The 22,911-nt window shown below is 43.5% G+C and overlaps 1 protein-coding gene and 1 long non-coding RNA gene across 2 annotated transcripts; one reads left to right on the top strand and one right to left on the bottom strand.

Moving 5' to 3' along the window:
- Positions 1 to 2,188: 2,188 nt before the first annotated feature.
- LOC308065633 lies at positions 2,189 to 7,695 on the top strand. Its single transcript, XR_013928862.1, has 2 exons — positions 2,189 to 3,683; positions 4,110 to 7,695. It is a non-coding gene; the product is annotated as an uncharacterized lncRNA (long non-coding RNA).
- Positions 7,040 to 22,740, bottom strand: PROSER2 (proline and serine rich 2; the record flags this gene model as incomplete). Its single annotated transcript, XM_080391719.1, is given in 4 exon segments — positions 7,040 to 10,395; positions 11,258 to 11,510; positions 22,568 to 22,710; positions 22,713 to 22,740. Coding segments are annotated over 4 exon segments (1,416 nt in total). The 3' UTR covers positions 7,040 to 9,403.
- Positions 22,741 to 22,911: the final 171 nt, after the last annotated feature.

Here is a 22,911-nt window from a genome sequence, read left to right as displayed (position 1 = left end):
GCGGCAGCCTTTCTTTTCCAGTGGAAAGACGGATGCAACAGCAGGACTTGGACAAACTCTCCCTTTCTTACTGTAACACCTGAGAGGTGTAATCGTCGGTGGTTTATTATTCAGGTGGGTCCCAAATCCCAAGCCCTGTGAAACTAGGGGTTTATTACTAGCTGTGAGTCCTACCTAACATAAAACCAAACCAGCTTTTGATTTCAAGGAAAGCATCGCTGTTGCCTGCAGGGTGATACGCCACAGAGGAAAGTCTGTTCTTGGCACAGCCAGTGCAGAGCCCAGGCATTTATTACAGGATGTAGCAGGAACTGCCGTGCTGGGCACACAGTGCCTATTTCCTGGGCTTGAGCATGCTGGAGAACTCATGCCATAAATAAAATTTAAACCTAATCATGCAAGGTAAACCTGTTTAGGAGGCAGGAAATGTTCCATGGTAATGAAGTTTGTGTCATGAAGCCTGAAGACCCTGTCGATCCTCTACCTTTATGCTGGCTTGTATATCGGAAATAGAAATGCGCTGACAACTGTTTCCTAAGAAATGAAGAAATACTCTCCCTCCTGCCATGACGGCTGGTAGGAATACTCTTTTCCTTCTGGTGTCATTCCACCCTCTCAGCATCAGCACAATGGGTGGCTTATCTTCGTTAATCACAGTATGAACAACTCATTGCACACGTGAGTCTTAGCTTCCAGGCTGCTGGTTTTTCTCCTGGGCTGGCAAGGAAATGCTACTGAAGTGGTGGGTGTGGTGGTGGGAGAGGCAGGGTGATTCAGGATTAGTGTATAAACCTGGCAACCCAAAGGTCAAGCTCATCTCTGCTCTTTTTTTCGTGGCTTAACATCATTGTCCTTGTTTCCCAGCTGGGAAACACAGCCCTTGCCCTTCCTCATGGGGACGGATAAGCCAGCAGAGAACAGATAAAAAATTACACACATTTCTGATGCTTACAATAACAAAAGCTCAGAGTAGAGAACTTCCGTTGAAATGATGGGAAAAAGTACATCACGAACATTTGATGGTGAAGTTGACCTTCCCAAACCTCTGAGGAAATGAGTGATCCCACTACAAGAGCTCTCCGAGGCTGAATCAGAGAGGGAAGTGACTTGCATGGGAAGCCACCGTCAGCAACAGGAGAGGAGTACTGTGACAGCTGCCATTAAGCACAAGCGTGCGCTACACCCAGCAAGAGCTGGGGTCCCCGGAGCCCCGTGCAGCTCCACGCTGGCTCTCCAGCTGGTGAAGGATGCTTGCACCCTGTCATACGGCTGCACTGAGCTCCATCAGGTCCCTGTTACTCCTGGGCAGGACAAGCCATGGTTTATGGAGATGGAGCCTGTCCTAGGGTCTGTGTGGGGCTTTGGCAGGGAGTGTGGTGATGCTGGGGGGGCGGATGTGAGCTCACTGGGAGAGCCCGGCTGTAGTTTTCTGCATAAACTCACAAATACATGTGTGGTGTTCAGCAGTACCCGCTAAGCTGGGCTTCCCCCTGGTCTGGCTGGTCTCTGGCAAAACATCCCTTGACCTTTGCTGGTCCTGTCTTGTTAGTTTCTTGGTCAGGTGCTGTTTCAGTAACTGCTGTAATCTTCCATTTGCAAGCCAGGAAATGGAGAGGAAGGATGTCCTGGCTCCTCTGCTACGGCAGCGCCAGCGGCTGCTCGTGGAAGGTAGACAGCACTTTTCTATGCAATGAATGGCACCAGTTAGCTGCACGTCCTAACCCAGCCTGCCCCAGGTTCCTCATAGCTCCGCGTTGGGCTGTTGCTTCACAAATAAAGAAAATTTTGCAATAGATACGGTGAGACAGTCGTTGCCTCCTTCCCCACACGGTGTTTTGCTGGTCAGGTGGCTGCTGCAGCCTGGGGCAGGGACTGAGGCAAGGGCTAGTCTGAGAGCAGGGTGGCCAAGGGGACACCACGGGGGACACTGTACTGGCTGAGCAATCACAAGTGAAGGGACTAAGGCAAACAGCTATGTGTGACAGACCTCAGGCAGCAGCTCAGCAGAGTCCTGGGCTGGCTATGGAACAGGCTTTGGAAATTGGAGCTGCACCCTGGTTCAATGGTTGAGCGAAGGATTTTATGTCTGTCTTCTAAATTCAAACCTTCAACATACATGCCAGGTTTTATCGGGAAAGGGAACTATACTTTTAAAAAAAAAAATGAGGGGTGGAACCTTGCTTTGCTTTGTCCCTCCGGTGAAGACACTGTAACAGCTGCATTTCTTTGTGACACAGAGACACCCATCTGAGAAAATAATGGTTCTAGGATAACAGTGCCTCAGCAGCTCCGGGGAACCTCTCCCAATTAGTTTGTGACTCCTGGGGCTCCACGAGACATTCATGAAAGCTCAGGGCAGGTGCAAAGGCTCACGAACAAAAAGGACATTGAAACCGAGTTGCTTCTCCAAGCCTGCCAGCTGGTTCCTCGTGCCTGTTCAGTTTAATCCTTAAGTTACTGAAGCCTCTTCTGGTTTTCTTTATTTTGCCGGTTGCAAGTAGCATCAGGTAATTATGGCCCAGTGGAAAAATCCAAAGGCTGAGAAGTATTGACCAGCCCTATTAACAAAAATAATCTTTCCTGGCAAAACCCTTGAGACAAGAATGCATCTGACTGTTAGGTGAAGTAGTCGCAGCTGCGCTGACAACTTTTCAAGCCAGGCATTTCCTAACGTGGGAGGAGCCACCCCACATGGGAAGAGAGCGGCCTGTTTTGAAGAGAAAAAAGATGACCAAACAAAAACAAAACACACAGAGAAGGGTGTGTTCCCGTGGAAGGGGTTGGCTCCATCTAGTCTAAGGACCCTCCTTACCTCAGGGGACAAGTTATTTATAGTGTGGGAGTCAGTAACGTGGGGAAGACTCCACTCCTCTGCCTTTGCCTCTGCATGACACAGGGATTACCTGGGAGCAAGACCCTGGGCAGGTGGAGGGGTGCGTGCGAGAAGTGATGCACTAAAAGCTTCTCATCGAACTGGCTGACAGAGTCCCTCGGGGGCAGCCCTGAAGGGCCACAGGGCCCAGGCAGGCTGGATGTGCTTCAAGAAGGAAATCCTAAAGGCGGAGGAGCAGGCTGTCCCCACGTGCCGAAGGACAAGCCGGCAAGGAAGGAGGCCGACCCGGCTGCACAGAGCTTTGGGGGGAGCTTGGGGGAGGGGAGGGGGAGGGGAAAAGGAGTTTGTGGCCTTTGGGAGAAGGGGCAGGCAGCTCGGGGGGGCTGCGAGGGTGTCATGAGGTTGTGCAGGGAGAAAGTAAGAAGGGCCAAGGCGCAACTAGAACTTCATCTGGCCACTGCCATAAAAGACAATAAAAAGTGTTTCTATAAATACATTAGCAACAAAAGGAGAGCTGAGGAGAATCTGCACCCTTTACTGGATGCGGGGGAAGCAGCGACACAGGCTGAGGCAGAGGCTGAGGTGCCCAGTGCCGCCCTTGCCCCAGTCCTTAACAGCCAGAGCAGTTGTTCTCCAGGCACCCAGCCCCCTGCGCTGGATGGCAGGGATGGGGAGCGGCATGGAGCCCCCGTAACCCAAGGGGAAATGGTCAGCGACCTGCCACACCACCGAGACACACACAAGTGTACGGGGCTGGATGGGATCCACCCGAGGGCACTGGGGGAGCTGGTGCAAGTGCTCCCAGGGGATCGGGCCCCGCCAGCGCGGGGCTGTGAGAGGCAGGTCCTGCGTGAGGAGCCCCATCTCCTGCTGGGACAAGGGGACCCGCTGGGTGGCTGAGGGAAAGGCTGTGGCTGGCGCCTGCCTGGGCCTTAGTGAAGCCTTTGGCACCGTCTCGCCCAGCGTCTCCTGGAGAAGCCGGCTGCTCCCGGCCGGGCCGGGGGGGCTCTGCGCTGGGCACAGCCGCTGGGCAGGAGCCCCCAGCGTGCCCAGGTGGCCAAGGGGGCCAGCAGCGCCCTGGCCGCTGTCAGAAGCGCTGTGGCCGGCAGGGCCGGGGCAGTGCCCGTCCCCCTGTGCTGGGCACCGCTGCGGCCGCCCCTCGGGGCCTGGGCTCAGGGTCAGGCCCCTCAGGGCAGGGGGGACGCAGAGGGGCTGGAGCGTGTCCAGAGCCGGGCAGGGGGCACTTGGGGATGTGGTTTAGTGGTGGGCTTGGCAGTGCTGGGGTGACAGTTGGATCTGAAGATCTTAAGGGTCTTCTCTAATCTCAGTGATTCTACTATTCCAAGATTCACAGCTAAGGGAGCGTCCATATCTACACACCAAGCTACATACAGAACAGGCATCTACCTACCGTAACCCACGTTTCAGCTAGCGGCCAAGCAGCGCTAAGTGAGAGCCTCACCGTGCTGGGTTGAGCACCATGCTGCTGCCTTCCTGCTCCAAGACCCTTCCTCCCTCAGCTCTGCCATCGTCACTACAGTCATGCAACCTACCAACACGGGCCCCAAGACACCACTCAAACCATTTTCTGTGTGCCTGTTGCCAACCTAGCTGCAGCCGGTGCTGTTCTGACCTCTCAAAATATTAAAAGTATAATGGCAGAGAAAGTCAAGTCAACCCGCTCTTAGATTCTTAGAGCAGAAGAAAGGTTAGAGGTAAATGTGTCTGCATAAAGTAAACACTTTAAAGTTTTTCCACTCACTTCAAATTCACCTCTGCATCATTTAGTGCTGACCTATTAAAGACATCAAACAACATGCTTAGGGTCCAAGTCACTAAGAACAAGTTAGTTGGAGTTATGGGTGCTGTAGGGGCACAGGATACACCCGAGAACTGAACCATCAGGACTCAGCTTTGCAGCTGCCTCCAGCGCAGCCTGAACAACCCCATGCCACAAGTGGAGTATGCGCTGCTCTGAGCAGTGCTACCCTGGACTCCTGCTCTGCCAAGAATAACCACCACCAACCAGCCAGGTAAAAAACACGTTCTATAGTTTTTCCCTTGGTGAGTTCAGTTACAAAACAGTAAAGAGTTCATTCAGGAGCACTGTCACTTACAGCCCTTCTGTTCGTGCCTCTAACAGTACAGAAAAGCAGCCCAAGCTGCTGGGCTAAAACTATTACCTACCTTTAGCCTCATGCCTTCCCTGATAAGTTTATGGATAACACTTTCTGAAGCTGTTTAAGGGAGAAGCCAAATTTTATAAAACAAGCACAGAAGGATCAAAACATCAAAAGCTTATTCCCAAAGCTGCAGCCACTTGAAGGCTGACAGTAAACAGGCAGCTCTGTGAGGTTTTACCCTACAGGCAAGGGTGAGGCACTGTAACTTAGTTTAAGTTTCATTAGAGATTGAGCCAAGTTAAATTCTCTCACACTGGCTCCAGGCTGGAGCTGGATGCAGTTACAGGAGGCCACCTGGCCTGGCTGAGACACATACCAGAGCCCCAAGGCAGCCCTGGAAAGCTTGGGGACAGGCTGCTAGACCTGCTGATACTTTTTTTTTTTTTAATGCCCCCAGGTAGGATATTGGTGGTAGCCAAAAAGTATCTTATGCAAACAGGAGTTAGAATGTAAATCACTCTAAAAACAAAAGCACCAAACCAACCTATCTTTTATGATACATGATATTTGGTCAAATGCTCAACAATGCTTGTGTGTATATATATATATATATATATGAAATAAGTCTTCAAAACAGTAGAATTGTTTCAAGGATTCCTTCCAGGTATGAGCTGGAGTGGTAGTGCCACCCTCCAGCCTCCTACTCAGAGCAGCCTGCACAAGGGACTGAAGCCACTGAAGACAGCCCTTGCCCTGGCTAGTCTGAGCAAAAAGCAGCCACTCATTCCTGAACAGCTGTTCTTCCGAGGATGCTGTCATCATTATTCAATCCAAGTTTGTTAACTTTGGCTCTAAACCATTCCCTGCTCGTAGCGGGACAAATCTCAGCACAAGATGACTTAGCCACCACCTCAGCTGCACAGCATTTCATCAGGGAACATTCACCTCTCTGCTCGACTCAGCAGCAGTAACTCCAGTAATGCATGCCAGAGTCAGCACTAATTATTGTTGGAGGTGTTTTAGCAGTCTTGATGTGCAAGTATCCAAACAAAAGACAGAAAGGCTGCAAACACACATGCACATGCTCGGAAGGGATAGGTAGGAATATTCTCTAGTGGGGAACTTTGGCCTGTGCAACAAGATAGATTTCTGCCCTTGGCAGGATCACACTCACTTACAGTAACACCCATGGAAGGCAGCCACAGAAACACAAGGATTAATTACTATTCTTTCACATAACAATATTCCTTTTGGAAAACTCATCTCAGTATTGCAAAACACTAGGAGAGGGGGGGCTTTTGTCTACTTCAAACACTGCTCAGGATGAACTTGGTTTCTGCAAGGACCCTTATCACAGTTCCTGAAGTCTGGCAGTGAGAACACACGTCTCTTGTCAGAGGACAGACATAATTCTCTCTGCCGCACCCCCCTGCCTTTTTTTTTTTTTTTCTCCTTACTCCTCCTTCACCCATGGTATGACAGAAACTGCCCCGCCCCCCCCGCCCCCCCCCCCCCAGTTACATCCACAGTTACAAAGAGAAAAGCCATTAAGTTGGTATTGGCTATCAAAGAAAGTCACTTCCCTCCTCCAAGAAAGATGCACGGTACTGGATGACAAAGAACAAAATTCCACCTTCCATCAGCCATCATTTCATTGGTTTTATCCCAGTTTAATAGATGATTTATCAGATTTCTGTGAGACAGTTACCTCTAACACAAGGGGAAAAAAATAAAATCACACCAACATATACACACAAAACAAGATACACAAAATAGAGCTAAATTTATATACAGGTTATTAGCAGCTAGACTCTTAACTTCATTTAGTACATGGCTTTACTTACTACAGTTTTAGGCACAGAGAAGAATTTACCAGTAGGATATTTGCTATAATGAAGGGCCACAATGAATACCTCATTCCAAGTCCTCACTGGGCCAAAATCTGTTTACCTAATGAAAAATCTTAACTTCCCACCAGCTGAGGACACAGCCCAGCACAAAGTATGAAAGAACATGATCCAGCTAATGCAGCATACTGCAGCTTTATACTTCAGATATTAAAAAAACCCACATAAATTAGATGTTTAAATAGGGTTATATTACAGATTTATTGAACAGGACTGCATTTCAATGAAACAATTAGTGTCAGGGTTTTGGTTTGCTCCCCCCCGTTTGCCTAGCATGGACTTTCAGCTATAAACCACTCAAAGAGCTGGAAAGAAGCTATTAGATGTGAAGATTGTGTTGTATGCACTTCACATTTATAACAAAGAATTTACTTTAAAAGGATTTAAAAGCACAAAGGTCGTGAAACATTTATATTTACTTAGCAGGTTACATTGATAAGTTATGATGCATCATGCACATGTAGGACTCCGTTCCAGGCTGCACTGAGCCAGGTGCTTGAAAGTATTTTCTGTCTTTCTGATTTAGGACTACAGACTCTGGGCCCAGCAAAACAAGTACGTGCTTTACTTTCAGCGTACAGGAAGCCTTTTTTGTTTCAGCAGCACTTCTCACATTTGATTATGCATGTGTAAGTGCTTTGCCAGACTGAGGAATGGCCACATATTTTAATTACCAATTGCTTATGTATAGTAAGCCTGTCACACTGAGGAACATGATCACTTACCCAGTGAAAAGGCTGAAAGAAATACTACATAACAGAACCAGCCAGATACCATAACAACACAATTAAAAATTTAAGCAGCAAGCAGATAATTAAAAAAAACCAACAAAAACCAAAACAAAAACCACTTTAACTTATGAGGCAGGTTGAAAATGATGCAAAGATCTTTCCTTCACGACAGCTTCACTTAAAAGTACAGCTCAGCAAGTCTGAAATACTTTTATCACAAGGACTACAGACTTGTTTATCACAGTTACATCAGAGCTTCTCACTGAAGGGTGTGCCAGTTTCTACAATAGCTGCTCCCCTCCTCTTCTCCAAGGTTATTACTTAGCTACTCGGGGAAAAAGAGGGAGTTGCTTGAGACTTTACAAAGTGCAGAGAGTGAGTTTTTCCCTTTAGAAAAAACCAAAACACTGAGAACTCTTAAACATGCAGGAATAACAACAAGAAATTTATAGGGTCCAGAGTTTGGCATTTGATTTTAAAATGGCTATTTTTGATGTTTTCATGTGTACAAAAAGGGAAGTGAGTTTTAATGTAAAAGAGCAGCTTTGCCATAAAAAAAAATCATACCACCACAAAAATATATTTTGGGACCATCTTTAAAAGCATGTCTGTTGAACAAAGGCAAAATAATGCCAACTCAGACCAGTCAGCAGTGCCATGCTCTTACATACAGTTCTCTCCTGTAACTCCACTTAGCCTGCAAGAATTTTGGCTGTAACTTGTTATGCATTGGCAGGGCATAATCAAATAAGGCTGTGAACAGAGGATCATTGGGGCTGTGATACTACAGGATGATACTACAGCTTTTTAGAAGTAACAGAACTTACAACTGTTCAATGTAGTACAGCTATTGTTCAAAAAAACCAGTTTTTTCATGGGAACCCCAATGTAAGAGGTAAGACATTAGGTTCTCTCATTTGGTACAAAATTAACTTGTTCTTATGGCTTCCCTGCTATAAGATCATCAGTGGTACAGAACAGTTGGGGTCACAGATTGTCAGGAGACTCTTTGGCTGTCAGTGAGAAAACCGGTGCGTGGTGCATATCCTTGAGGCTTATCTGGTGTCTTTCACTGGACGCTTAGGTTGCTAGAGTGTGACCAAACAGCAGGTGGCTGGGAAGAAAGGCAAGACCTCAAGCAAAGCAGCAGAGTGATGCAGTCACCCACTCAAAGCTTGGGCTGCTCTGTCAAGAAGGTCAAAACAGAAACCCCCTTCTGTACAGTCTCGAGTCAAGTGGGCACAGAGCAAGGAAGGCGACTCTGCCCCTGTAGGGAAACAAAGCCAAGCCAGATAACACAGACAAGAAGTCATGGAGGTGTGTCACACTGGTCAGAAATTTCAGTTTTGACATTTTCTTGAGCTCCCATGAACAGACATAGACATGTGGGCAAGACAAATGGAGGGAACTCTGTTTTGGCTTCAGAAATAGCACAAAGAAGATTTACTGTTCGGTTTGCTATGTACAACAATACTGCACTGTACACTTCATTAACAAGATGCTGTCTCATAGTCCAGCATTACTTAAATAAAATTCCTCTTAGTCACAAAGAGGAACAGCTGAGTTTCTCTGCAGGAAGGACAGCTGAAACCCGCTACTGTAAGTGACCATACATGGTGCCAGTCCTTCTAGGATAAACACGAGCAGTCATTCTGCAGTGTCTAGTACCTCCTTACTTGCCTGAAGCAGAGAAAGTCTCCTTTCTTCTTCCAATCTGTTTGATCCTAATCCTGTTGGGACTATCCTAGCACAAAGCCAACAAAGCCATGATATGACTTCCCCACTGTTGCCACAACATTCCCGTCCGAATTACACATTCTCTTTCAGTAGTCCCAGTTTCCGAAGTGCCTCTCTCCTAGCTTCTTCTGTTGAGCCGCGGCCAGAAAACTTTACTGTTATCCCTTGCGATCGAAATCCTGAAGGTCTAGGCAGTGAACCCGATCTTCTCCTCATATCCAGGTTTAGACTAGGTTGTTTATAATCATTAAAACTTTTTGCTGTGTCCTCCTGTGCATTGCTGACCTTCTTAGCAGCAAGAGCTATGTCTGGCTTGATTGTTACAGTTTTGCCCATAGGAAGGAAAGGGCTAGGCTCGCTTTTTAAAATCTCATGGATGTTTTGATATCCATTGGGAACAGTGTCTGCCTGTTTCGGCTGCACATTAAGCTGCTGAGTGCTTGCAGCATGGTCCACTTGGTCCTCAGCTGGCTTTTCCTTAACTAAGCCAAGTTTTGTCAGGGCCTCATACCGTGTTTGCTCAGAGGAGAGATCCCTTAAGGAAGAACTTCTGTTACGTGACAAGAAATCATTTTTCTGCAGTTTCTCCTCCAGTTCAGCTGCCAGAACAGCTCCTCCATTGATGTTGGCCAGCACCTGAGCTCTCCGCTCCTGGACATTTACCGCTGCTTTTGAAATAGTCTCACTGAATTCTTTGCCGCTGACATTTGTTATGTTGATGTTGCTCGGGAACCGGTGCAGTTTGGGTGCAGGTGCAGGAGGGTGCTTTGGAGCCGCAGAATAATCACCGTTGGTTACTGGGCTTTTCTTCCTGTCCAAATTCCCTTCCTTAAGGGCACTGGGGAAGCGCACCCTGCTTTCTACCTGCTGCTCAGACATCTTCTGGGCCATGATGAGCGGAGTGGGGATAGAACGAAGCAGTTTTGGATGTTGCACAGGAGGAGGGGGCAGAGGGGGAAGAGGAAGCATCTCTGACATCAATGGTGGTGGTACAGGGGGATGTGTGGGATGGTCAGCAGGTACAGTTGGCTTAGGGCTCTCAGCTCTCCAGGCAGCATCCAACGCTTGAAAGACAAAGTGGCAATAATGTCAGTAAGTCTTCACACAGAGTAGAATACAAGGCTTTCTTTCACCTATCCTTAGCAAGCATCCGTACCCTCCTCTCCCAGCCTTTCAAACTCAGCCCACACTGCCAGAAGAAACTGTAACTGAACTCCTAGCAATGGCATCTTGTAAGCGACACTATGCTTCAAATCCCCATATTTACAATGCATTCACTAAAAGCCCCCTTCCTGCTATTCATTCGCAGTCTGCATGTTAGCCCCGCTGTGTTTCAATGGCTGCTTTTTCTGTAAGACTTTTGCAGTTATTTTTTATTATAACAGCCAGGAGAGGACACATTACATCCCACTGTATGTACTAGCTGATAAATCCATTCTCCAAGAACGGAGAGAGCAAACTCTACAGGGTGAAGAAAATACTATCAATAAGTTTGTAACAAAATGGTGTATCAAGTGCCTCTCAGCACTACAAACAATCTGCTATCTTAAAACTCTTAGCAACAGTATTAAGAGGTCTTTGAGAGAGGCAGAGTGTGAATACGTTGATGAACACTCATTTGCCTTGCTGCAATCACTCTGCATAATACTCAGTTCTGTTACAACTCTGTCACCAGGTAGGGGACAGACAACAGTCCAACAGCATCATATGCATGGACTCCATGAGAAAAAAACCCAACAAAGAGTAGCAATAACAGCAATAATTCCAGAAATCCCAAATCAAATTGAAATCATGGTTCTTAGAGCTCCTGATGCATAACAGAAGGTAGTGAGGAAGGTACAGATTTTCTTCAGCTGTTTCTAATGAGAACTAGAATATCAGGGCTAGATCAAAGGGAAAAAACACACTTTCAGGAAATACTACTACCTGGTTCCGTATCTTTGCTAGGAGGGCCTTCATGGTCACTACTCTCAGGTGCAGACTGTACTAAGTCGATGATATCTTCAGCCTCTGAATGACTGGACACATTTTCTTCTGTTGACCTTAGAGACTGACAGTGGATGCCACTGTCATGTAGGACCGGCTCCTCCAAGTCATCTTCTAAGGCATCTATAGTTTCTTCAAAGAACATAAGAACATCCTGCTCTTCATGAGTTAAGTATTTCAGACTCTCATCATCCTATGGGGAAAGAGAAAAAAGCCAGAAAGATTAACTCCTACGGACAAGTACAGGTAAGTACACTGAGAGCAAACACAGCACCCCTTTTCAAAGGCAGAAAGAGGCAGGATGAAACAGGCAGCAGTCACATCAGAGGCATCTCCTGCTTGATGTTTCATCCCTTCCTAAAGGAGCATTCAGCCACTACAATGCAAGAGGAAAAAAAAACAAAGCCAGGAGTTTACGGGGTATTAATTATGACTTAAGGACAGCAACTGGTATTTTGTCCTTTAAAGTACCCAACTCAAATGGATATTTTTTTGCCGAACGACAGCTGGACAAGACAAATTGCTAAAAGATCATAAATAAAAAAAGGCAACACCCTCTGCACACACCCCTGTGCCTTTACAAGGGTTAAGATCACTTCTTTGGGCTCCAGACTGGGGTAAGCTGTTTCAATTGCTGTGTCAGGTTCAGGGACAAGACTCAGGGAGCAGCATGGGAAGGAAGGGGTGCATTCCGGACAGTCCAACAAATGCATCGATTCTCTTTTTGCTCTACACCGAAGTGGGACTTGGCTTCTAGAGGCAGAGCTAGAGCTGAAATTTGGCTCTACCACTGCAATCTCCAAGTTATCTGAAGTTGCGTGATAGATTACAAAGAAGTAATAATAAGGAGGGAAAAGGTTTCTAAAGATTTTACCTTTGAGTTACAGAAAGGAAAATTTAGAGTAAATATGAAGATATGTTCCCTAGCAGCAAAGTTTCTTGGGGTATTTTCTCCAGCGGGAAACAATCCTCTAGACTACAGAAGTGATAAATAATCACTTGGATTATCCAGTTCTCACTTTCTGAGTCACTGCTCTTGATTAACACAGTATCACTATAAGAAGCTAGGCTAGGCAGCAATGCACAAACTCTTTCCCCTCCACCTACACCTTAGGAAACACTTACTTTTCCAGAAGCTTGGAGATGACAAAGAACGATTAGGAAAGGCACTACATTAAGACAATGGATACAGGAAAGACATTTCCCAAGAGAGCTGTGTAAATTCTGGAACATAATGAAGTATTGTTGAAAAGTAAGTGAGGTTTTCCCTTTTCTGGATTGAATTTCTCTCCTGCCAGGCATATACTGGAAACTTTGCTGTCAATAACTTAAGAAGGCACCAGCAAAGCAATACAAGACCATTTCCTTTCTCATCTCTGCTTTTCACTTCTCCAAGGACATCTGATCATGCATGCAGGCAAGGTAACAAGGCTACTTCCCAATGGAGGACTGGGGGTATTTAGGTAAACACAAAGGAATGCAGTGCAAATATCCAAGAGGTAGATATGTTCTTGCTAGGGCAGAGCAACTTGCTTCAAACTCTGTGCCTGTTCAGATCATCTTACATTAGATTAGAATAGAAAAAGCTGTGTGCAGCTGTACCAGTTAACTCCTTGCACAAACAAAGCTTTTATCCCTGTCCTCAGCATTAAAAATAAGAACAATGTACCTCTGTAGAAAAGTAATGCCTATAGATTAAAGAACTATAAAGTGCTGCATTGTACCAAGTGGCTCTAAACACTCAAAATATTACAGATGAGAAAATAAGTGATTTAAGGCTCTTAGTTGCCTTCTCCTGTGTGGCCTGTACAACATTTTCCCTGTAAATAAATGAATGACATAAGACCGACACACAGCGTTTCAGCCAGCCACTTCGGGGCAGGTTTTCTGATCTGTGGCTGCAATCACATGAACACAGCATCCTTCAGTCACAGCTGGCACAATTTTCTGTTAAAACAGAAGACTGAAGCCTTGCAGGGAAATACAACGTTGGTTTCAACAAGAGGCTCATGCTACAACTGCATTTCTAGAGACTGAGTTTTATTGTCATCAGGGTGAACGTGGTTTGGGGTGTAGATATTTGTAACTTAGTCTTTACCATCCACAGTGCGCTGTCAGAAAAAAATAACTTATTCCAGCTTGCAGCAAAACTGCTACAAAAGCTTAAATTTGGATGCCATTTGCAATTGCCTATTTAAAGGACAAATTTCAAAGGCTGACGTATTCCACAGCTTGCGCACACCACATGGCAGAGCTCAGTTTTCAAAGGCCAAGGAAAGTTTTACGGCTGCACTTGAGAAGTGAGAGACAGACAAGCCTTTTTTTTTTTTCCCCTCCTTCATGGATGTTGCAATCTCCTTCCTTCCCCACCCAAATACTCATACAGCTGCTATGTCTAGTAGGCAAGAGAATGACAGGAAAGGAGCTGTTGTTAGGTAGGCCCTAGCTGGAGCTGAACAGGGACTCCAAGAAGCCTTTGCTGTGGGTGAGCTCATTGCAAGAGCCAGACTTCCACAAGCAAAGGAAAAGGTTGTGTTTAAGAATTTCATAGTGGCAGCAGATCCAGAATACAGTACAGTACAGAAATGACTGCAACACACTGTTCATTTAAAAGACCTGCTCCCACGTGAGCTCAACACATTTGATCAAGAGCTGTACAAAACAACAGGTGAATTGAAGCAAAGACTTTCAGAAGCCCTTCCTTCTGTTTCTGTGCTATAAGACTGAGCACTTTTCAATGTGAGTTGGGATTTGCAGAAGGACTGGTCAGCAGAGCTATGCCAAATTTACCACCCCTCACAGATCTTGCTGGAATGAGCACTTTCCCTTTAGATTAATGATCTGAAATGAGTAATCAACCCTTTGCAAATACATTTGTAGTAAGTGTCATACCTAGATGTGAATGGCCAACCTTATCTCAGTTAGCACTTCAGTCTCTTTCCTCATGCAGTTTTCCTCCAAGATGACCAATATGACATCTCCTCAGCCAAAAAGACAAACAGCAGTTCTGGAGAACAGGCAGTGTTATGGCAGGTCACCGTACTGAGATGTAAGGCACCCAGCCTGACTAGAAACTTCCTCAGACAGGGCATGTTTCAGTTTACAAGACAAGGAAATCATCCAATTTTAGACACACAAGCACAGTGAAAATAAACCTACTCAAGTTGGTCAAACCAAAGGAGTTTGGAGATGTAAAGCAAGCAGTGACTTGCTTTACCACTAGTCTGAGAACAGTACGGTATTATAAAATGCCCACTTGTATTACTAACAATATAGTAAAGCTTTTTTTTTTTAATAGGAGTTCTGTCATAGTTAACTGGTGCCAGTTTTAACTAAGGTTACCAAGTCCATTTGCAAATAGTGCATTTTTAACATATTCCGAGTACTGGAACAGTTAGTATTCTTTCTGGGCTGGTTTTCTAGGCATCTTTTTCTCCTTGAAGAAACAGGGTTTTCAACAGTCAAAGCAGTCTTTTCAGCTACTGAAGTTATTTACCTCATACATTCCACCAGCTCCCTACTCTTGATACACAAACACACTTCCCGAAATTAGATCGATCTCACATATACCTAGCACTACCGACTTTAAAGCTACTGTCAAAAGGCAGCTTAAATTTAAAATTTGAAAATAGTGCCTTAGCTGAGGATTAAAAAGACTGCTTGGACAGAAGAAATTTGGGACACAAACAGCTGAAATAGCTGAATATGCTCAGCTGGCATTAATATTTTAGATCTCTGTGCAGCCCAACATTTCCTGCTTCCGCCAAACAGGAAAGAGTCTGTTATGACAGTGTTAGGTATAAAAAAGGAAAAATTAAGCAAGGAAAAAAAAAAAAAAGGAAAAGACCAGAATAGAATCTGTTTCATAGAAAAGATCCCTTTCCTACCCGTCCGAAACAGTAACCTAATATCTATCAGAGGCCCACAATTTTTCACATGCATCTGAAGAAATTCTTAAAGTCACACCCAGGCCTAGAATCTTAAGACCAGTACAGCTTTGACAGAAATAGAACAGCAGGGGAAATAACAAGACATCTGTAGCAGTCAAAAATAAATAAAAAAATAATTCCTTGTGAAAGCTGCTAGAGAACCAAATTTCAATTAGCAAAATACCAGAACACCAGATTAAACTGATTAATGATAAATCACTTGACAGTGCCAAAGAATTAATAGGCATAGTTCCACAGTAGAGAAATGACTGGATGCTTCTCAAAAAAACATGAAGGGAGCAAACTATCCTAATATGTAGTAGAAAGAGACCAGTATAACAGCACTTATGCCTTAATGCCTTAGCCTGTTAATAACAGAGCAAGCAGTCCTACTTGTAAGGAGTGAAACAAAGCTCTACATGCAGGAACAGTATCAGGAACAGGTACAAAAGCTTCAGCACAGAAGAAAAAGGCAAGTACCTCTGATTATATTTACAGGAAAGGGAAACAGAATGGGTCATACCACTGCATTGCCTAAGTTGGAAGCAAGAGATAAGAACAGGTCAGACCATGAACTACCGCACAGGATCAGACCAAAAAGTCCATTTAGCTCAGTAGCCCGCCTTCGGCCACCAGGAATGCACAGGACAGGGGAATGTGGCTGGGGGGAGGAGTATTCCTGTATATTGGATAGGTTTATATTTTTCTTTCCTGCGTCCTTCCAGTTTCCAGCAATACATTATTTAAGGACTTCCCAGTTGCATCCGTATCTGTGTACTTAATAGCCCTTAATAAGCTTTCTAGCATGAATTTTTCTTATTGTTTTAGTCCACTTAAATGGCTGGCATTCACAGCATTCTGTAGCAATGAGTTCCATAGTTTAATTGTGTGCTGCGTCAAAGAGTACTTCCTTTACAACCCACTGTCTGATGATTTTGATAATACCATTTCATTTGCTGAAGACTATAATATTGAATGTTATTTTTTCAGTTTATTAACATAATTGTACCTGTGTGCTTCATAATAGTTAGCAAAGCATATAATCAATAGGTCATAAGTGAGGAAACAAAAAATACACTAGATTAACTGAAGTAAAACTGATTAAATTACTCCTAACCTAATTTTCAAAAAAGCAAGATAGAGCAATGCAAGATCTACTTAAACTCTGAAGACATCACCTTGGTTATCAAAGTTAGGCTGATAAGCTTAGAGTTTTCTTCCCTTTAATGTCTATGCTAGAACGACATTGAGAAAAATTGGGAGACATTTCAGGCAAAAGCCACTAAGCACTGTCTATAAAAATCAAGTAATTTCACACCAATCACATTTCTCATGAAAGCATTACTGACTTGGCCAATAGGTATAAGCACAAGATGTCATATACCTTGATTTGAAGGCTTTATGACAGGCCCCCCCTGCCACCCCCCAACCCCCCCCAAATACACTCATGGATGAATAAGGAAACTATGACTAGATGCAGTACTACAAGGTACCTGTGTAACTGGGGGGCAGGGGAGAGTTGTTTTTGGGAAGTAGCACGATTTATTGCAAATTGTGTAATGCAAGAAATCCTGAACAGATTTATCTCTACACTTCTGAACTTGATACTTCACTGACAACAGTAGAAAATTAATTTAGTATTTGAAAATCCCCTTATGCTGGAAGATGTTGCTGCAAGAACTAAGGCAGAAGATACCTTCATGAGCTATATTAAGCGTGCCAGTAGTCTGTAACATGAAATTCAGTTGAAAAACCCATTAGAATGATGAAAAATGTTTAAGTAGCAATACTAGACAGAAAGAACTGCAGGTCAGTTTAAGTGCTGTAAAGAGGAAAGAGCGCTGTTCAGGTATGCAAATGTCATTCTGGGATATATTAACCAGGGTGATGAAATAACAGCACTCCTCATTTGGAACACAGGGTTCCAGTTCAATGGCTAAACTTCGGAAAGGATACAGCCAAGCCAGATAGGGCCCAGAACAAAGCAAGGAGTGCTGAGAGTTTAGCTGCACAGGAAGGCTGGAAGAATGGAGCATGTTATGTTTTAAAACAGAGAAGGAGGAATGGGTGGTAGGCAGACACAGCCCTGTATGTATTCATATATATATTAAAAGTTGACCACCTATATCATTACAAATAATTTCTATACATGCACTAAAGGTGAGACAAGTGGAAAGTGGCTTTCATTTTACAAGAATTTTAATCCAAGTATTCCTTGAAAAGCAGTGGAGTACAAAGAAACCACTTTGGAGGTTCAGGAATGGCTATCAGTGAGGGTTGAAGAGCAGAGCTGCCCACCTGATGGAATAACATTTATCTACCTGATTGATGCTTCTTTGAAGCAGAACGATGCAGTTTGTGCACAGCGCATAAATTGTCTTCAGTATCTAAATTCTCACTAGCGTATTCTACAGCAAGGCCATTCCTTGCTACAAGCCACGCTCTGTACCCTAGTTCTATACCCATGGCCCAAAGCACACAGTCTTCCAGCACCTCTTCCTCTCTACTTCTTGCCCTGCTGCTAGGAACAGTAACTCTTATTTTTCCAAGGCATACTGCTTCCAAGTCATACTAATATCAATTTAAAGTGGATGAAGCACAGCATAGCTCTTCTCTCCATACCATGTAAGGAATGGCTTCCGCCTGCCTAAAGACAGCTGTATCCATTGAAAGTATCAGTCAAGAATTCTTCTCATTTTTTGAGTATTGTTATTTAGCAAAGTAGTTGGACATGGAAAAAGACCTTATTTTACAGCAAAGCCTATAGAGTATCAGTATCAAGGGGAAAAAACCCACATTTTTATGAAAAGAATCTCTCAGGACTTTCCCTTGAATGCGCCCAAAGTGCAGTTCAGCATCACAAGACTCTGCAGACTCAAATTGTGAGGAAAAAAAGGTGGCAGTGGGCTAACAGACACAGAATCTGTCCTTTTCCACTAACTCCTAAAACTACACTGGAATCCTAGGACATCTGCAGAGAGCCTGGGGCAAATATAGTCATGTGGTACACTTAAAGAGCCAGGTCTGTTGCATTTGGATTATCTGTACTGATCCCAAAAGGATAAAGGTCATAGCAACTAACTTTTAGGCTCCAAGAGGCATCATAACCACAAAATAACAAAGTCAGCCCTGAGTTAAATGACTAAGTGTGCAAAATAAGATACTGAGGCAGTTCAGACTACTGACAAGATACTTGCTCTTCTTGTCTATGTAACCAATGTTCAAGATGTCACCTGTATTATACAAGGTGTCTGGTAGTGACAAGCTGTTTTCAGTGACTGTCTTGTTAGAGCCACAGAGGAAGCTACTGGGAGGAAGTAACAAATGGAATGAGACTGACATCTTTTCAGATTCATAGCCATCTTCCAGTTTAAACCACTTTATTAGTGACCAAAAGCAATAGTCACTTGGCCAAATTCTGGAGGTCATCACTGCCCCAAAAAGACTGGTGATGAACCATGGCAAAAATAAAACAAACTAAAACAACGCCCACAGCACAATCTGTTGAGATTAACAAGAACTCACTATCCCTCAAACCTATCATTCAGTAAGATAGGTTGAAATACAGAAGGTATAGCACTGAAGTCATGTCAACAGATCCAAGGCACTGACACAGCTTATTACTAGCACAGTTCCAAGTAGCACAGTTCACTTTAGGCACAACCAGCACCTTTTAGTGTGATTCCACAGGCGATACTAGTGTTCTAGCACGTTGTTCACACCTAGAAACTAAAGCAGTTACTCATGGCTGAGAATAGATACACAGTACAATTACCAAGGTGAAGCACTGAAAGAGGATTTGCTTTAAGATGTCAGTCTGTGCTTGTTCCGTCGACGGAGGAAGACAAATTGCTTCAAAAAAAGTGAAGACCTAGTTTTATCTCCAAATTAAGTGTCCTTAAATTGCTGCATCTGTATTTCACTGCAAGTTAATTCTTATACCACATGTCAGAGTCATTCAAGAATGAGTTTTGGAAGTCAGAACTGTGAAGCAGAACAGAGTGGTTTTGTTTACCCTCCCCCCTTGGACAGTGCAACAGATTCCATGTATGGAGAAGGTACACTTACCTCATGCTTTTACCAAGCATATGCATGGATACCACCTTCATTAAAAAGAAACCAGAATATATATGTGCAAATTCATGTCCTCATCTGTAAGAGCTTTTATGGTTATGAAAGGTGGTGTGAGATGAAGATACCAAAGCAAACGTTCTTTCCATCTAAACGTAGGCTCTTGTGCTTGTCTTCAGCTGCTGTGATAGATGTTCAGGTCTGGATTTATGCTGCCAAATCTATCATTTATATGGAAAATTCTACTGCAATCAAGACAGGACATCAGCACCTTTCTTTTCATTTGAAAAAATAAAATTTGGTTTTAAGGATTGCAATTGTCAAACAATAACTAAAAGCACCTTTGCGTAGGTAAGAAGGTGAGAAATCTTGCAAAATTAAACTTAACTGATGACAGCCAACTGGTAAGGATCACACACAGAATTTTAAGATGTTTTTGCCTTATGGCAATTCATGTCCATCTCCTAGTCATTCCTAAACCAACAACCAGTTCCACAGCAAGTAATGCCAGCGCTGACACAGAGTATGCATGAACAGCCAACAGTCAGCCAAACCAGCTCTAAGCAGTCAGCATAGGCTAGTCCAAATGTTTGTCTCTATTATCACATCCCTAGGTTTTTCTGAATTCCACAGATGCAATACAAAGGTTATATTTAGTGACTAATGTAATTTGACACCAAGAAGCTTAAAAGCCTCTTTTTTGTAATCAAGTAGGAAGAAATCTGCAGCAGTACAGGCCTGTCATAAAAAGTACTGCTGCACTTCTTTCCTTGGCAAGGCAATAAAAAAAAAAAAAAAAAAGTCAACCCTGACCTTTCTTGCTGTGTCTCTAGGTGAACAGACCCAGAAAGGCGATATATGAGAAGGCAGGTAAGTCTGTAGTTGCTCTGTTTCAGGGCTGTGAAGGGAAGGTACAGTGTTCCTGAGAGTCTGCCCCATACTTTCTCAGAATTAGTTTAATTAGAAATTTTCTACACAGAATTAGCTATCCCCTCCTATTCAGAAGATGCAGAAGCTTTAAGGGTCTAATGAACTTTGTAACAAAACTAATGAAGCAAGAAGTTAGGGTCTCTAGGAGCATATTCCAGCAACTAGCTTTTCCTCTTATAGATCTCCTGATCTGCTTAGTGGACTATAAAAATCACTCTTTTAGTACAAAATTACACACAAGGATATAGAAAAATAAATATTTGAAGAATCCTGCTGCTCTTTACCCTGAAGATTTCTAAAGCCTGTTCCAGTCAAGGCTGAACAGACAGAAGGCATCAGCCTGTAGAATTACACTTTTTTCCTCACACCAGATCACAAAAAGGAAAGACCTAAGCAGCACTAAAGCCTTGACTACTATTTACTTAAATCACAATTAGCAAGATTTCCTTCATGTTCAGATCAACAGAGACTCCTTCTCAAACTCAGAAACCAAAATTATGCCTTTACTGAAAAGCATTTTAATTCCCCAACCTGTTATTCTACACATACTAGTTGTCAGCCTTATCAGACATGCCACCTACTATATTGCTGGAAGAACAGTCATGGAAGGAGATTTGTGGCACCAGAATTAAAGGCATTTCACTTCCCTCATGCACAAACTCAAACAAGACAAACTAAAGGCTTCAGAAACTTCTTTTGTTGATGCACAGGTCTGATGGGAATTGCCTAAACCTGCAGCTAGCTTTTACTTCATCTAGAGATTATTGCATTACAGAGTAGAAAGAGATTCTACTTCTAGCTGATGCATCATCATATTGGTTATCACATGGTAAGATCTAGTTAGACTAAAGGAATCTGTCATTCTGACACAGCAGACTCAGGATGAGACAGTAGAAACATACCAATTTATACATAGCCTCATTATTCAACACTGATTTTTTTTTTTTTCAAATGCCTGCTACTTTCATGCCTGCTACTGCAGCTAAGAATAAAACCCATGGAAACGTAATTGGAAACTAGTTGATAACTGGGAAAACTGCAGAGTAATGCGTAAAATTAACTTGTATTTCTGCATGAAATTAAGTTGTAAATCTTTAACAAAGTCCAGCTCCCACTGCCATTCTCTAAGATCCAACCAATCTTCATATAATAAACAACATACTCCAAATGGTGTACTTGGCTATGCTCTTGACCTCTTCCACCCTGACTCTTCACAACTTTTTTCCATCACAGATCAGAAAAGTTAAGGGACTAAATTTAGTAGTACTTGTTTCATGTTTTACCTAGCCACACAAGTTGAAGGATACAGCATAATATTCACAATTGCATTTTCATTAGAAACAGCCAAGAAGGAGCATAGTTACAATTACCTCCCATTGCCAAAAAGCTCAAGATGTATCACAAAACCATTGCGCATTTCTGTGGTATATAGACAAATACAGGTATCAACTTGCCAACTTATTTCTGCCACTTATTCTTTCACGGAAAACTACTTCACTAAAAAGGAAGCTAGTAGGGAGGGCAAAGGGAAAGATACAGAATTCTATGTTTAAGGCAAAGCAGAGATTTAGATTTTCATTTAGGGAAAGCATGTTTACTGTAGTGTTCTTTCCTCAATTAAAAATGGATGCTTTTCAAATGGTTGTGATAAGAAAACCATGCACGGAACCATATCTGCTTTCTAGGCTTAGCCTGCCACAGTACAAACAGTACTGTTGAGTTCATTGCCTGAATCATCCTGCTAATTGGAAAAATGCAGAAGTGCATCCTACTCCCTCAATTACTCACATACTATTTAAATGGCCACACACTCATATTCACTAATGCAAAGACAGCTTTGTTTATGGTGACGTATTTGTTACTCACCTAATTATATGAAGGTGGAATAAGCCAAGACCTTCATTCAGTAGTGTCAACAAACAGCTTAAGCAAGAAACAGCATATAGAACTAACACCCTAAGTTCCTTTATGAGCTACTTAAGAAAGCAAGGGCAGAGATGCACCCCAAACTGTGCACCACGTGTAGGTGGGTTGCACCAAGTAGCCAGCATAATGCATGCTCCATTCCTCCCAGAGAACTGGGAATGGTGGTATGTCAAGAGAGAAGCACTCTCCAAGCTCTCAGAGCTAGAATAACAAGCTGTTGTACCAAGTCAGAGCAGTTATTTCTAGCCTTTCAGTTTGTTAGCAACTCATAGACTACAAGCAACCACTTAGGACTAGAAATGACAAAAATCAGCACTTAAAATAAATCCTGGGATGTGAACAGAGCTACTAATGTAATTTGTATTACTAAACATAAGGTTCTTTAAACACTTACCAAGGCAAGATTCCTGCACCTAGCTTGGCTGCCATGATTTTCCACACCGCCACCCCTCTCCATGCTCCCATGCGCATGCTTTGGAGAGATTTCAGCTGCCATTTCAGGAGAATCTGAGAGGAGATTTCTAGGCATCACACTCTTATTGATCCCAACACTGCGTAGAATGCCATCAGTGTATTATGTAGGGCTGCCAGCCTTACTCATTTCTGAAAACAAGAACAATGTGTTACATTTAAATCTGGTCTTTAAAATACTTGAAAAGGAGTAAAAAATAAATACTAAAAAAGTGTCCTTCTTAATAAAGGCCATATCTTTATGCTCTGGAACATGTCTACTACCTA

The sequence above is a fragment of the Falco punctatus genome, assembly GCF_963210335.1.
Source record: "Falco punctatus genome assembly, chromosome: 6".
Lineage (NCBI taxonomy): Eukaryota > Metazoa > Chordata > Aves > Falconiformes > Falconidae > Falco > Falco punctatus.
The sequence above is the reverse complement of the archived record's forward strand: the minus strand, read 5'-3'. Positions and strand labels throughout refer to the sequence as shown.